Below are 13,533 nucleotides of genomic sequence, written 5' to 3' on the forward strand. Positions count from 1 at the left end.
TACTCTGAGCTTAAAACAGAAGAAATTACAAATTAAAAGTACAACAAAGAAATGTTTCTTATTATGATGTTGCTACAGACTGTACATCTCTAACAACCATTCTTGTAGACAGTTCATCTGGGATTCTTTCTACTTCAGAATGGAAATACATACAAAAACTTTCAAATTAAAGTCATATTAAACTTCCGTTTAGGGTTGGGGTAACGGTTGAGGGAAAGGTTAGGATACCAAGAGTTAAAAGTTAAAACAAAACCTGCAAAACCTAATTACAGAACATGTAATAAACCCAAATTAACAGTCTGCCAACAGGAAAAAAGCTCATCCTACATGAAAACATTCTAACGCAGCAAACGTAGCTTCTACAGCTCTGCGAAAGCTTCAGGGATAACATAGCCACATAGATAACATAGCTAATATAGCTAAAGCTAAGCTCAGAATGCAGCTGCATGGCTATGTAGCCATGTTAGCTATGTAGATAAAAAAGCTAAATCTAAGCTCAGAAGGCAGCTAGGCAGGTACATTAGCTTTAGCAACGTTTGTGAAAGCACACGTTGATAAAGTTAACATAGCTACATTGGCTTAGTAGCATCACAATGTAGCTAGTTTGGCTGTGTTAGCTTTAGCTCAATCTAACAAAGCCAAAGTGAGTCACTGTTCATGTAACAAGTTCCAACTCCCAACAACTTCCAAACTACTTCCTTGGGTCTATACATAATTCAATTCTTTTTTCTGTTTTTTTTTTTCTTTTATAAAATGTTGCATACAGTATGTGTGTGTGTGTGTGTGTGTGTGTGTGTGTGTGTGTATATATATATATATATATATAAAATGATGTACAGCTCTTCTTATATAGCAGGCAGGAAGGATGTAAAGAATGTCCTTCCTTGCATTTGGAAACATGAGGAACCAGCCCTTTATTCATGTTGAGAAAACTAAGAAATAAAATCCAAAATATTCCCTTCATGCATCATGTTTTTCACATATTTTGTGGAGTTTGAGTAGTAAATTACTGAATCCATGTGTAAATAATTAGCAGCTAATGTAAAGGTCATAAATTAGCTAAAGCAAGTCTTACTGCTTGAGTAATTTAATACAGTCATGGCTTAGGTTTACTGGATTTTGTGTAAAATGTGTTTCACTGCTCTTAGTGCAGAATGTCTAAGAAGAGAGAATTGGCTGTATCAGTGCTGTGAATGGTCACACATTATATGTGATGCTATAATAAGATGCCATTAAAGCATTCCTGGCCTGAAGGACAGAAGCTGCAGCCTTCACTGGAACCATTTGGGAAATTAATTCACTTAATGTTATGGAATAAATGTGTGAAAGGTCCTTAGACGTCTTCACCTTTATTAACCTCACCGGTCTTTAGCTGTGCACCATGTGACTGGTGGACGACTACATGCAGGCGGCACTCGCACTTGTTCTGATGATCAGTCTCCACCCAGGCAATCTGCTGGCACCATGGAAGATGCCACAGCGCATTAGCAGCAGTGTGACGGCATGTGGCGGCTCAGTGTGTGAAAGCCCTCCTCAGCAAGCCCCCACAGGGCCACTGATACCCACAGTTGCTAACAGCTTTTGACTTGCAATTAGCCGGCCAAGTTTATCAGCAGCAATAGCCGCGGGAGCCGAAGCGGCACTACAGCTAAGGCTTTTTTTTTTATTTTTTGGTGGGGGGGATGTGTGTGTGTTGTTGTGTGTGTTGTGCATTTGTGTGTGGCTTTAGGGAAGAAGGGAGTATATGTCAGGCAGATGTTCTCGACTCACTCTCATACAGCCAGCCTCGCTGTGATTAATCAAGGTGGCTGAGGTCATTGTGTTGAGCCACTACTTCTTTCTTTTGTAACTTGCTTAGATGACTGCACTGTGTGAGAGGAGTAACAGTGTGTTATCTCAGAGGACACTATGCTACATTCTGATGTAGTTTGCTGCAGTTTCTATTCAGACACAGTCATGTTTGTGTCATTTTTTTAGCAGTTAGGGGTCTTATAAAAAACATATCTCATGAAGTTGATTTATAATTTATTTCCAGCTCATCTCCATGACACCCTATTTGGCATGTCTGTGTATGGCAATTATAAAGCCACTTTCCACAAAATCCATCTAAATGTCAGGCATGTGCTAAAGAGCAACAAAAGGCAAACAGCATCGTCATGCATTTAATCTCCGATCATTACTGCTATGATAACCATGGCCAAGCTTAAGCACACTTTGCATTTACCTAAATGGGGTCTCTGTTGACATGACATTGATTTTGAGAGAAAATGGTGACCTTTTGTCATGGTTTTCCTTTTTAGCTATAGAGGCTTTTTGAACATGTACATTTCTTCTATTCAGCTGTGTAAGAGTAGGTGGACTACAAATACACATTTCTCCAAAAGTACTGGAACAGTGAGGCCAATTCCAATATTTTTGCTGTAGACTGAAACCATTTGGGCTTGATATCAAAAGATGAAATGAGACAAGAAATCAACAATTCAGTTTTTATTTCCTGGCATCTACATCTAGCTCTGATACACAACAAGAAAGCACCTTTTTTATGTTGGTTGGTTTGGTTTGGTTTCCTTTCTGTCACCTCCCCTGAACCAGGTTGTGATAAATAGGGGCTCGTCCAGGGAAAAGTTAATTACTGTATTTGCAGATATGGAAAATTCAGACAATATTTACAACCCTATACACGGTCATGTGCATATGTTTAGGTGGTGGTTGCAAAGAATTCATCATGGGCCTGATGTGCCACAAACCAGAGGAGGGGAGAGCAACCAGAGTCAAGCTTGACACACGTGAACACACATGTTCGTAGCTTGTCAGCCAAGGTCGACAGCATGTTTTGTTGTCTGGGCCTTTTGACCCCTGGTGATACTCCCAGAGACTGCTGGCAGTTTTCAAGCCCTTGGGGCGTCCACAGCTCAACCAGGGGCTCATGGCAACCCTACTACTTGCTCAGATGGTACCCTAGGCTGTGCTTACTTGCCACATTCACTGCTTTCTCCACCCTAAAAGTGTGGACTTTATTTTAACAGATTATTTTCCCATGCCCCTGGTAATATGCAAGGACATCCAGAGATGGTTATGTCAATCCTTTTTCCTGCCCAAAGGTGTCCTTCAGGCCGGCTTACTCGTCTAATGTCTTACTTCAGCCTCAGTTTTTTGGCCCTAACATGCCTAAAAGTTTTGCACAGTACTGTATTTTGGCTATAAATATTGTCAGTAATGAATTTGTGGATTTAGGACCAGCAGGCCTACATCAGCTGAAGTCTGTCTTTGTTCAGCTTTATTTCTTGAATTTTCAAGTGCATTCTAAGGGCCGTATTATGTTTTCTATTCCTTAAAGCACATTTCTAGGGCTAATGTTTCAGATCTGAACTACATTTATGTATTGTTATCAATATCAGTCTCAATTAAGTCCATCCATCCATCCATTTTTTCCTTCTGCTTATTCGGGGCGAGGTCATGGAGGCAGCAGGCTAAGCAAGTCCACCCAGACCTCCCTCTCCTCAACAACAATTTTAAGCTCTTCCTGTTGGACTCCAAGGCATTCCCAAGCCAGATGAGGTATATAATCCCTCCAGTGAGTCCTGGGTCTGCCCCGGTGTCTCCTTCCAGGGGGTGCGCCCAGAAGACCTCCACAGGGAGGCATCCTGATAAGATGCCTGAACCACCTCAACTGGCTCTTTCAAGGCGAAGGAGCAGCGGCTCTACCTCAAGATGCTCGAACTTCTCACTCGGTCTCTAAGGCTGAGCCCAGCCATGGTCCTCAGGAATCTCATTTTAGCTGCTTTAACCTGCGATCTTATTCTTTCTGTCAGTATCCAGAATTGAATGACCATAGGTGAGGGTTGAAACGAAGATCGACCAGTAAATTTAAAGCTTTGCCTACCGGCTCATATCCCTCTGCACCACAACGGTACGGTACAACATCAATACTGCCAATGCTTCACCAACCCTCCAGTCGATCTCACAGTCCATTCTACCCTAACTCCTGAAGAAGACCCTGAGATACTTGAACCCTTCACTTGGGCCAAAGACACTGCAGAGAACAATGCCCTCAGTTCTGACTATGAATGTGTTAATATCAGCTTGTCAGATACCCGCAAAAATCCAATATGCATCTCTTCACTGGTTGTTTTTGTTAAACACAAACACAAAGCAAGGCAAGTCTAACATTTGGGCAAATTTCTCATTTACAACTGAGGAAGTGTCTGACAAAGATGGAGAAGAAATGGCCTTTCTATGTTCAACAAAGGTGGTAAAGTTGTTGCAGTTGAAATCCAGAGTGGAAATCACAGTGAGCAAGGAGGCGGCAATGGTCAGAATTCTTGGGCTGGTTTAGAGCTGAGGTTAATCCAAGCAGGGGACATGATAACTATTATCACTGTTATTTTAAAGACTGACATATTCTGGTGTACTAATGCTGTGGCTGTGATCTTCTGAACCCTTCAAACCTCCCTGGCTCTGCTATCCACAAGTACCCCTTGCTGTATGCAGGAAAACAGTCAATTATAAAAGAACAGGCTGAAAACAATGTGTCATCCAAGGTTCCAGTGGCAATTATCTGACAACAATCTAGCTTTTTACAAACATCTCTACAAAAGGATAGTCGGCTTGGGTTTGCAGCTCACAATTTACTGTATTTCTTTTTTTATCAGCTCCAAATACTCAGGCCTCAAGTTGCTAGTTGTGCTGTAAATAAGAATTCATGGGAAAGAAAGTCTTAGCCAATAAACACTTTATCACTCATCTTAATAACTGACTGGAAACCGAGGAAATGCAACAGCTGCTCCCAGATGTTATATTGTTGTCAAATTAAAGCCGATGGGTTAAGAGATTGGTTGGTGTATGATTTCTTGCGGTTGTTTTCTTCACTTTTGCAAAATCAATCTGACCTCTATATACATCGAACTTTTTATTCACAGTAATTTTAATAAGCTATACTAGATCCCTCCCTTGTTGAGTTTGGCTGCATTTCAAGTGTGTAGGAACTGGTAGCCTGCAAATTATGCTTGCAAAGTTCCCAACGCCTGCGCATGAGCAAACAGAACCACACCACACACGACTGGGACGCTGTGTTAGCCTAAAAGGTCAAACCATTTACAGTTTCTCCGACCAAACCAGAGGGAAAGACGGCCGTCTTTAGAAGTCATTCCACCATCCACCCTTCATATCTGTCTGCATGGAGGGGGAATTATATTACCCAGACCTCCTCCCAGTTATGATGAATTCCCAGCCCTGAGAAGACTGGCCAGCCCGACCTCCATTTGCGGGAGATTAGATCCTCTGATTACAATGCCAGCTACCTCCCACCACTAGATAAATCTTCCATGGGAGCCCAAAAGCAAAGCCCTCCAGATCCATTGCAGTTAATAATTTAGTGTTAGAGGGGGACAAGTATTTATGATAATTCAAATGGAGCTGGAGCTTTTTGACTAGATGGGAAAGCTAAAGAATGGGTTTAAGTTAAAAATGGCATTTGCTGGGACTTTAAATTTAGAAATGTCCATATATTGAGTTCAAACTCTGCTCCGTGGCTGCTCTGCAAATTATAACACATTACACGACTGTCTGGGGGAAGGTGAAATGTGTGGATGTGTTTATTAATGTGCAATGTAGGTGTTGTGATCTAAAGTTCATGTGAAATGTCACACTGCTGCCAGCCTTCATGTGATATGAATTATGTGTTTGCCTAAAAGCTTCTGTTGGCATATTAGGCGTCTGTGTAATTGTTCATAGATCATTATGCGGAGGGTGGGCAGGAGAGCTGCTGGGGCGAGGATGTGGTTTGCATGCCTAATTTGCTCTGTACATGCTTAACGAACTCTGCGTTACTTAGAAGTACTAATTCGACATTCGACTGCATAAAAGATGCAAATTAGATTAGAGAACAGCCCACAGCCTGTAAGCAGTGTTTAGCACCAGTGCTTCTCTGTGCGGTGCCATCGAGGCCAGAGGAGTCTGCGGGTGGAATAAAACAGCTGCAGATACTGGAACCCCGGTGATTCAAGAACAAGGAGCTCCGGTCTTAAGTGTACTAAATATTAACATATAGCTGCACTTAATAACTGTTTCATCCAAGTTACACATGTAATGCAAATTATTCCCCTCATACTTATTCCTGGTGCTTTTAATTCATGTTTAGCTTTTCAGAAATACTCTGTTATATGAAGTAGTCACTGGAAATGAAAGTATGCATAAGCGCCTTATTATATATCCTATATCTAGAAGGCTGTGTGTAAATGTTGACAGGCTCCATATTTGTTCAAAGTTTTGAAAGGTGAAACTACACTTAGAAGAAAATGCGAGTAGGCATAAAACAAGCATCAGTAATTAGTAGTGACGTCATATCAGCTCAGACTCATGGTGGTCAGATCACAGCATCTGCACTTTGTTTTTTTAACATTTTCCTCCGTGCACCCCCATCCAAAAGTATTGGAACAGTGAGGCCAATTCCTTTTTTTGGCTGTAGTTCAGGGTTGTCCAAACTTTTTTCCACTGAGGGCCACATACAGAAATATCCACTGTATTGCCAAAAGTATTTGCTCACCTGCTTTGACTCACATATTAACTTAAGAGACATCTCATTCTTAATCCATAGGGTTTAATAAGATGTCGGTCCACCCTCGGTCCATATCTTTATGGACCTTGCTTTGTGCACTGTTGCACAATCATGTTGGAACAGGAAGGGGCCATCCCTAAACATTTCCCACAAAGTTGGGAGCATGGAATTGTCCAAAATCTCTTGGTATGCTGATTCATTCAGATTTCCTTTCACTGGAACTAAGGGGCCGAGCCCAGCTCCTGAAAAACAACCCCACACCATAGCCCCCCCTCCACCAAAATTTACACTTGGCACAATGCAGTCAGACAAGTACCGTTCTCCTGGCAACCACCAAACCCAGACTCGTCCATCAGATTGCCAGATGCCAGATTCATCACTCCAGAGAATGCATCTCCACTGCTCTAGAGTCCAGTGGTGGCGTGCTTTACACCACTGCATCTGACACTTTGCATTGCACTTTGTGATGTATGGCTTGGATGCAGCTGTTCGGCCGTGGAAACCCATTCCATGAAGTTCTGTACGCACTGTTTTTGAGCTAATTTGAAGGCCACATGAAGTTTGTCTGTAGCGATTGAGTCTGCAGAAAGTTGGTGACCTCTGCGCATTCTGCGCCTCAGCATCCGCTGACCCCGCTCCGTCATTTTACGTGGCCTACCACTTGGTGGCTGAGTTGCTGTCGTTCCCAATCTCATCCATTTTGTTATAATACCACTGACAGTTGACTGTGGAATATCACGACTGGAGTTGTTGCACACGTGGCATCCCATCACAGTACCACACTGGAATTCACTGAGCTCCTGAGAGCGACCCATTCTTTCACAAATGTTTATAGAAATAGTCTGCATGCCTAGGTGCTTGATTTGATACACCTGTGGCCATGGAAGTGATTGGACACCTGATTTCAATTATTTGGATGGGTTAGTGAATACTTTTGGCAATATAGTGTATATGGATGTTGGGGCCACTTTATCCACAAGGTGAGGTACATGAAAGTTTGTAAAACTGATATAATGTAGGTTAAGATATGCTTAGTGACTGAGTATGCCTGAACGACTAGTTCAGTCTGTAAACACATGATTTCCAGCTATAAATATTTCTTTATTAACATATATAATAAAGCCTAAGGCAGAGAGAGAAGGAGCAGAAACCCCAGCAGGCATCACTGACAACTAAATGCCACTAATTAAGTCAGAGGCAGAATAAAAGAGGAGCTGGGGTGGAGGAAGGTTGCAAGAGCAGCTTGCAGAGAGAGTGGCAAAGCACGGCCAAGCTGGAGCAATAAGGTAGCATTAAAGCGATTAGCCAATAGCATGCTAAGAGCAAACCAGCTGGCAAATAGACAATCCTTTCCAGGTTTGTGGGGATACTAATCAGATTTCAAGGGCCCCTGTTTGGCCCTCGGTAGCACTGGCTCCACCCCTGGAATATTATTGCTGCTATTGGCAAGATATTATTGTTATTTTGGTTGGCAGTATGTTTACCACAGTGTTGTTTCAATTGAATCACAAATAAACACATCAATAAATTCTTCTCATCAAGATGTTTGTTTACAGACTTAGCATGGTAGTGCCACCTTGTGATAAGACTTTGAAGTACAACACAGTTCGGCACAAGCTTCATGTTCAAATGTGGGCCATATTTCATGTTATTTCTAGAGTCTGTTTCGGGCCAATCAAAATTGGACTGTGGCCCGCATTTGGTCCCCGGGCCATAGTTTGGAAACCCCTGCTGAAGACTGAAAACACTCAACAACTTCTTTAAATGCAACATTTATTAAACATCTTTTTGGAGCACAGAACTATCTGTTTTAGCTAATTTGAAGGACATGTCTCTGTGCAGTGACAATAACCACTTGTAAAGATGTTGAGCTGGTTTGTTAGTTTGTCTTTAAAACCTTCAGTCATTTTTGTCTCTTCATTGAATGTCACACCTCCTTTCCCACTACACTGCCTCTACTAGTCATGTAAATATTGCATCTTGTGATTGTTTTACGTAAATTTTGAGGACATACACAGCCAATATTTGGATAAAATATAGTTCAGTCAAGACAAATCTTTCATGAAATACACATGATCTGCGGCTATGTATTTCTATATTCGGAGATCTTCCTGCCCTGCCGAGGGCCAACGTGGAAAGCATAAAGCAGGTGTAACACACGTTCCTGCTCATCCTATGCCGATAAGGAAAGCTTAAGGCATGGAGAAAAGCAGCGAAGAAAAAAAAAAAACAGAACAGAGCAGGCATCGCTGGCAACAGAAAGACGTTGATTAAGTCAGATGCAGAAAAAAGGGGGGGCTTGGGTGGAGGAGGGTTCCAAAAGCAGCTTGCAGATCTTAGCCAAGCAGGAGCAATTTTACTAAGGCAGCGTTGGAGCGATTAGCCAATAGCATGCTGAGAGCAAATCAGCTGGCTGTCAGCTGATGAGGACTTGCATGAGATCAGCTGATCTCAATCATGGCAGTGCTTGACTCTGTTGCCTGCCTGAACTAACACTATATGTTTGATTTATGCTTCTATGTGTGTCAAGACATCTCTGACTTCCCTCTGGCCCAACCCAGCCTGGGCCCGTGGAGAGGGGTGAAGATCCTGGCTGACATAATTCTGTGCTGCAGGCCCAATCAGGTCATGTCAGACCAAAGGCACCATATGAAACAAAAATGTCAGGTGTTTAAGTCATTTGGGGTGTTTTAATGCATTTCTTGGAAGATGATAGACTCCAGGGCTCTGAAAGGTAAAGAAAAGCATTTTTTTTCAATAAATGACAGCATTTGAGCATTTAAAGGCCATTTGACTCCATGTTACACCAGGAAAGGCTGACTGATGAAAGTATTTTTTGAAGAAGGTATTAAATGATTCGTTACAGAGTCTATTTGAATTTCTGTCAGATCTTCCCAGAGCCTCTTAAAGCAAACACTTGGCCTCTTTAGTCTGGGGCCTTTAAGAGAGATCGGATATCTCAGAAGGAGGACACTCAAAAGAAACAAGAAAAGTCTTTCTATCTTTTATTTAACATACTTGGAGCCTGAGTAAAGCGGCTAATCCAGGGCTGCTGTTATCATGGTTTCTGGTTCTGGTCGAGAGGCTGGCAATTTCATTTTTGCACAAGACAAAATATATCGGCAGAGATGGTTTATGTGCCCTGAACTTTCACATTACATTCATAAGCCTAAGAGATCCTTGATATTTGCTCTGCTGTGGGCATCAACCTTGAAATGCTGCTTGATGAATGATGGCTCAGACAGCCGCATCCATACAGTGCTGTATATCATCAAACATCACTTAGGTCGTCTACTGTGGACATGACCATTACCATATAGATGGTCTGACTGTTGACCCTGATCTTTCCTAGGTGTCAATGAATTGCGACTATGTGTTCGTCAACGGGAAGGAGACGAGGGGATCCATGAATGCGAGGGTCATCTTCAGCTACGAGCACCTGAGCGCGCCGCTGGAGCTGACCGTCTGGGTGCCCAAACTTCCTCTGCAGGTGGAACTTTCTGACAACAACCTGAGTTTCATCAAAGGGTGGAGGGTTCCCATTCTGCCCGACAGAAGGTAAGACCCAAAAGACACACATCTACAAGGAAAATATGGTTATACCACTGTTAAGTGTCCTGCCCAGAGACACTTTGAACTACAGGTGGATTGAGGGAAGATGGTGGGGCTTATACCAGAGTGCAGTACTTAACAGTACATACTTAGAATTTAGGAATTTTTAAGTTGCTTTCTCTGCAATTATTGTAATTCATCCTTTCAGGGCAAACAAGCTAAATATGACAATGTTTTCTAAAGAGACTTGTTTGTCCTGCTGAAAGTCCTAGCTTGTTTAAGTCAGGGGTTCTCAAACTTTTCAGCACGTGACCCCCAAAATAAAGGTGCCAGAGACCGGGGACCCCCACTGTACCTGAAGGTGGTTGAACACAGTCCAAGGTGTACCCCGCTTCTCGCCCAGTGACAGCTGGGATAGGCTCCTAAAAGTAGCAGAAATGAGTTACAAGTGACAAAAATTATATAAGAATGGCAAAATAAAAACAAAAAGGCAAAAATCGGCAAAAATAGTGGCAAATGGAATTAAAAGGCAGCTGAAAGACTTTAAATTGGCAAAAAGGGTTGGAAATCTGGTGAAATGGGAAGAAAAATTGATATAAATAGGCAAAATAGCACATCTAACTAAGAAAGAATAGTCAGATATTGGCGGAAATTGGTCAACTGACAAAAATGAGTTCATCAGATAGTGAAATGTGGTTAAAATGGGAACAAAATTGGCATAAAAAGTGGTAAAATGGGGTTCATAGTGGCAATAATGGGTTAACAGAGGCAATATTTGGCTTATGTGGCCAGAATTGGTTTAGAAGTGACAACAAAGGCAGAAAAAAGTGGTGGAAAGGGTTTAAAATGGCAAAAATGGGGACCCCCTTCTGGTGTCTTGCAACCCCCAGGGGGGCCCTGACCCCAAGGTTGAAAACCAATGTTTTAAAGGGGACATATTAAGCAAAAATCACTTATTCAGGCTTTTCAAACAAAAATATATATTCCTGGCCTGTCCAAACCCCCCCTCAAATACCAGAAAGATAAATTCCCTTCCACCCTCTCTTTCTCCACCTTTCAGAAAATGTGTGCTAAAACAAGCCGTTCTCAGATTTTACCCTCATGATGTCATGTGGGGAGTTAGCACCGCCCCTAGCTTCGGTTGGCCTGCCCCGCTTGGTAGAAAGTACCACACTCCTCTCGTGATCTTCCTCTCAGCTGCAAGCTGAGATGCTGGATACATGAGCGGGTTACTTTGCTGACTTTTGTCTGTGAGAATGATGGTTCAAATCCCAGTTAGGTCCTAAACTTTGGATTAGAGTGTCTGTAACATTGTAATATCAGGAGTGCCACACTCATTTCCTGAAAGGGGTGTGGTCAGGGGAGGAGTCAGACAGCTAATTACCATTTAAAGCCATAGACACAGAAACAGCTCATTCTGAGCAGGGCTGAAATAGAGGGGTAAAATATGTGACCTTTAAGTGACAAATTCCAGTGAGAAAAGGAATAGCCAAAAAACAGACGTTCTGATGTGGAAGAAGATGAGTTTTTTATTGTAAACAAGATGCAGACAGTTACATCACTCTCTTCCAAGCCACTAAACTTCATCAACAAATGCAGTTATTTTACTTCACAGACTGCAGGAGGCACTGGGTACGGCTGAAACAATAGCTTAGATATTTATTTAGATTCTCTTTTCCCGAACCATTTTTTATTTAATAACACAAAAAATAACAAAGAGAGGCAGTTGTTGATCCGCTGCTAAAATAACTGCTATTGCCAGTAAAGTCTGGTGGACTTGAAGAGAATGATGTAACCGGCTGTGTCTGGTTTAAAAAAACAGCATCATTCATCTAAAAGGTCAATCTCTGTAGGGATCCTTTCCACAAAGTTGTCAGACATGTAGAATAAAACTCTGAGCCTGTCAGTGGAAATCAACAAGCACTCATCAGGGGTATTTGCCTGCAGGGATTACTGTGCAACCAAGTCAGTCTGTTAGGTCGCTGCTGACTGATGCAACCTGCTAAGCATTCCAGAACTTTATGTAAACTGTTGGTCATTAGCACCATCTAAAAGTTGCAACATCAACCTCTATTTAACCCTCCAACTTCATTTAGGTCTGCCTCATTTATAGATATACCAAGAAATAAATTGCACAATTACGACAAATAAAGGCAGACTAAAAGGAAAAGTACTCAAAAGAAAAGCAATCACACACTGAAGTCAATATCCGATAATGGACTCATTTCCATCCCTGGAGTTTCATGGCTCAGACCAACCCACTTCAGTTCACAACCTTTTACTGTAGATATGTAATTGTAAGTTAAGTATATTCATTATGATAAGGTCTGGCTGCAGACCGTTTATCTCTGACAGCCACTCTCACAGACCGTTCATCTGAAACACAGCTAATTACAAAAATTGAATAAAGCTGAGTACAGCTAAACTGAGTCGTCTTTACAAACGCTCTAACCCTGCAAGCACAGCTTACACTGCTAACAGAGCTACTCTAGCAACGTTGACTTAAGCAACAGGAGCAGTAGCAATGTGAGCTTTAGCACACATAGCTAAAGCTGACTTAGCTGCATAGATAATGTAGCTAGCGTAGCTACTAGCTGCATAGCCAAAGCTGTGGTCACAGAGCAGTTACGTAAGCTACGTAAGCTAGATTCAAGCATAAAGATAAAAAAAATAAGAGTCCTCCTTAAAAACATTCCAGCCCTGCAAGCATAGCTTACGCTGCTAACAGAGCTACTCTCGGAACATAAGCCAGTGTAGCTACGTTATCTTAAGCAACATTAACTTAAGCAATGGGAGCAGTAGCAATGTGAGCTTTAGCACACATAGCTAAAGCTGACTTAGCTACATTGATAATGTAGCTGCGTAGCTACTAGCTGCAAAGCTAAAGCTGTGGTCACAGAGCAGTTACGTAAGCTGCGTAAGCTAGTGTTTCCCGTCAGACGGACACAGACCAATCTCAGAGAGTGAGAGAGAAAGAAAGAGAGTTTTGTGAGGGGAAATGCAACTGAAAGAATGAGCACGCCTGCCCCTTGTCCATCCCTCACAAGTGCAGTCTGTGTAATTCCAATGTACACCGGCCCCCCTGGCCATGACATTAGCCAGGCCCACCCAGAATTCCCCCAATTGTCCAGATTAGCATTTCCAGGCTCGACTCAATTGTCCAAAATAAATGAGAGTCGGCCTTTATTTTAGTGAGGATGATGGAAGATAGAGCCAGAAACAGGGATGAGAGAGTGGATGAGAGACAAGAGGGAAAGGAGCTGCAGCCTGGACTTGAACCCAGGTCGCTTGCGTGCATGGGGCCATGGGGCTGCTAGGCCACCTACGCCCCATTAGAGCTAGTATTAAGAGTATGCTGTAATAAAGTCAACATTTCAAGCATACAGATTTGAAAAATAAGAGTTAACCTACATGACATCAAGCCT

The 13,533-nt window shown here is 42.3% G+C and overlaps 1 protein-coding gene across 2 annotated transcripts in view; it reads left to right on the forward strand.

The window, feature by feature from the left end:
• Positions 1-13,533, forward strand: part of tmem132e (transmembrane protein 132E) — an 803,754-nt gene that overhangs the window by 726,988 nt on the left and 63,233 nt on the right. For both annotated transcript variants that reach the window (XM_041801770.1, XM_041801769.1), the window contains exon 6: positions 9,909-10,114. In XM_041801770.1, the coding sequence (XP_041657704.1) occupies positions 9,909-10,114 (206 nt within the window). The remainder of the gene's footprint in view (positions 1-9,908; positions 10,115-13,533) is intronic.

Source organism: Cheilinus undulatus, linkage group 12, assembly GCF_018320785.1.
Source record: "Cheilinus undulatus linkage group 12, ASM1832078v1, whole genome shotgun sequence".
Taxonomy (NCBI): domain Eukaryota; kingdom Metazoa; phylum Chordata; class Actinopteri; order Labriformes; family Labridae; genus Cheilinus; species Cheilinus undulatus.